The sequence below is a fragment of the Olea europaea genome, unplaced genomic scaffold (assembly GCF_002742605.1).
Source record: "Olea europaea var. sylvestris unplaced genomic scaffold, O_europaea_v1 scaffold15702, whole genome shotgun sequence".
Classification (NCBI taxonomy): Eukaryota; Viridiplantae; Streptophyta; class Magnoliopsida; order Lamiales; family Oleaceae; genus Olea; species Olea europaea.
Window position 1 is genome coordinate 1 of NW_019233312.1, and position 2,534 is coordinate 2,534.

Below are 2,534 nucleotides of genomic sequence, written 5' to 3' on the forward strand. Positions count from 1 at the left end.
CTTCAGGCTATGCTTGTCCATTTCTTTGACAGGGCAATTCAGTGGTGGTTGGTTTTTAATACAAGGGCTAGTAACAAGATGGGATAGAATGCCAAATTGCATAAAAATGTAGGTGAGGGAGAAACTTTGTGGGACAATGTAGAGTTTGAGATGCCTTAAAAGAGTGCCAATGGTAGCTCGTTTTCATAATATGTGATCGGCTAAATTTTTGCTTGTTATTTGCTCCCTTAGAAAGATGTATAAATATGTTTGGTTAGTTGTAAATTATCAAATATTGTGATCTGTGAGTCTGTTAGGTTCCTGTATCAATTGGCTGTTGAACATGAGGAATTAGAATAGTTATGAATGGAAACAGGATTCAGTGGCACAACGAGACTATGGTTTTTATTGCTGCACTAACAGTGAAAAGATACAATGAAATTAAAGGCAGAAAGCTAATCTGTAAGCTAGGTAACTTTTCTATAAAAGCCATGAAATACAAGATGAAAAGATAATTGGACTTTTGAGAGGTCCAAGCTCTCCCACTGACTTCTAATTTTCCCCTCCTCTCTTTTCCCATGCTTCCCGTGTTTATAATATGTTCTGTACCAATCACTTCAACCATTTCTGTTAGCCACCCATGTGTGTGTTGATTTCCCCTTTGGCAATTTCCTTTCCTGCCCTCAGCCTTTGCTTGTATATGGTATACTAAGTTGGACGGTGTCCTATCAGAGTCCTTGGGTACTTCCCACTATGCAAACTTTTCAAGGTGCTCTTATGTTACCTGATTCTAGGTGAAATGCTTACGTGAAACGAAATCTCAAACGCCAATAACAAAAAAATGAGCCTTATTCCCAATAGATTTGCGGCAAAGAGAATTCTGAACTCAGTGTGAAAATTAAAAGATATACTTGTGCTGTATGGTGTTTGCTTGCCATTTTAAGTGTTCAGTTCCAAGGACGTGGTTTCTAGGGTTTATGATATCTTTCCTTGTTGCCTGTTGTTTAGATCCTTTCATTTGCTGACTGAATGTCGTGTTGTACTTTATTGTATCTGCTTGTCCAAATCTGATTGGCTTTTTCGTGGATTTAACTTGATGTTGATGCCTTGTATCCAATTAATTCTTGAGATGCCTGTGTCTGTTCTTTATGGCTATTTGGTTAATTGAACTTGGCATGTCATTTTATTTACTTCCATTGCTAAATTTCTCTACATTTTATGTGACCAAATACCCTTCCATTTGGAATATTATATGTATTTATACATTATTTCATCTATCAATTGGACAGAGAGCAATTACAGTCTAGAGGAACATCTAGGTCTGAGGAGCCAAGGATAAGAGATGACCGAGACAGGTAACTTTTGTCTGTTGATTCCACACACTTATTTTGCTGCTTGTAAGCTGTGGTTGATATTTTTTTCCCTAACTTCTGAACTTGTTCAAGGGCATGAAAGTTCCAAAAAGTGTTCTGGCCATTCCATCATATAAACTAAGTAATCCGAAGTGATCTATCTTCTTTCAGGCATTTCATGTCTTGCTTCTTAAGGACTGTAAAATATAAGGAAAATTTGAGAGAGACGTTACGGAACTCTTTAAATATCTTTGTCATCAAATCTTCTCATGTTCTAATCTTCTAATGAATGGAAGAGGATATGGATTTTATCATTTTAGTCACATTTGCATTCACGCATCCTATAAATCTTATTGTCGGTGACTGACGCACAAAGTTTCAGGGACAGGGAGAAATCCCGTGAAAGGGGAAGGGACAGGGAGAAATCCCGTGAAAGGTCTCGTGAGCTCTCTCATGACAAACCAAGGGATCGTGATCATAGAGATGATCGGCATCACAGAGACCGCGATAGAATCAGAGACAGAGATAGAGACAGGGAGAGAGATCATGGTCGCGATCGGGACCGTGATCGAGAACGAACACGAGACCGAGAGCGTGGTCGAGACCGAGGTCGTGATCGTGATCGGGACCGCGATCGTCATCGTGAGAAGGAGAGGGACAGGGAAAGGGATTATGAAGATGGTGATGACCACGATCGAGGGCGTTCCCGTGATAGAGATTATGATTACGATCATACTGATTCAAAACATGAGCGAGACCATGATGAGAGAGAGAGAAACTATGACCGCATAGAAACTGAAGATAACCGTGGGTGGCTCGAGCAGACCGATTACGGATATGGACATCCAAAACTAGAAGCTGGTTATGACCATGGGCACTATGACCACTATGAACACCAAGGTCGAGGACACTATGACAATCCAGAAGGCCTGGGGGTTTATGACCGCTATAAAGAAGATCCAATGGATGAGGAAGGTTATCATTATGACCGAGATACATCTGAGCCACAAGAAAGGGACCGTGATTACAGGCGTTGAGATGGTACTTTCTCGTGGAGTAAGAATGCTAAGTGTTGTTACAAGCTCTGAACTTCCTATGCTTCATGGCAATATCATTTATTTTTGCTTTTCTTTCTCAGTGCTATTGTATTCTCACATTTGAGTTTCCTTGCAGTCATGTTTTCCTTGATGACGTACTTTGTGG

At 40.2% G+C, this 2,534-nt stretch overlaps 1 protein-coding gene across 1 annotated transcript; it reads left to right on the forward strand.

Annotated features, from left to right (window-relative positions):
* Positions 1–341: 341 nt before the first annotated feature.
* On the forward strand, positions 342–2,534 carry LOC111376868 (RNA-binding protein 25-like). Its single transcript, XM_022999873.1, has 4 exons — positions 342–450; positions 924–1,088; positions 1,208–1,334; positions 1,714–2,534. Exons 1-4 carry the CDS (start codon positions 342–344, stop codon positions 2,366–2,368), a joined length of 1,056 nt encoding a protein of 351 aa, XP_022855641.1. The 3' UTR covers positions 2,369–2,534.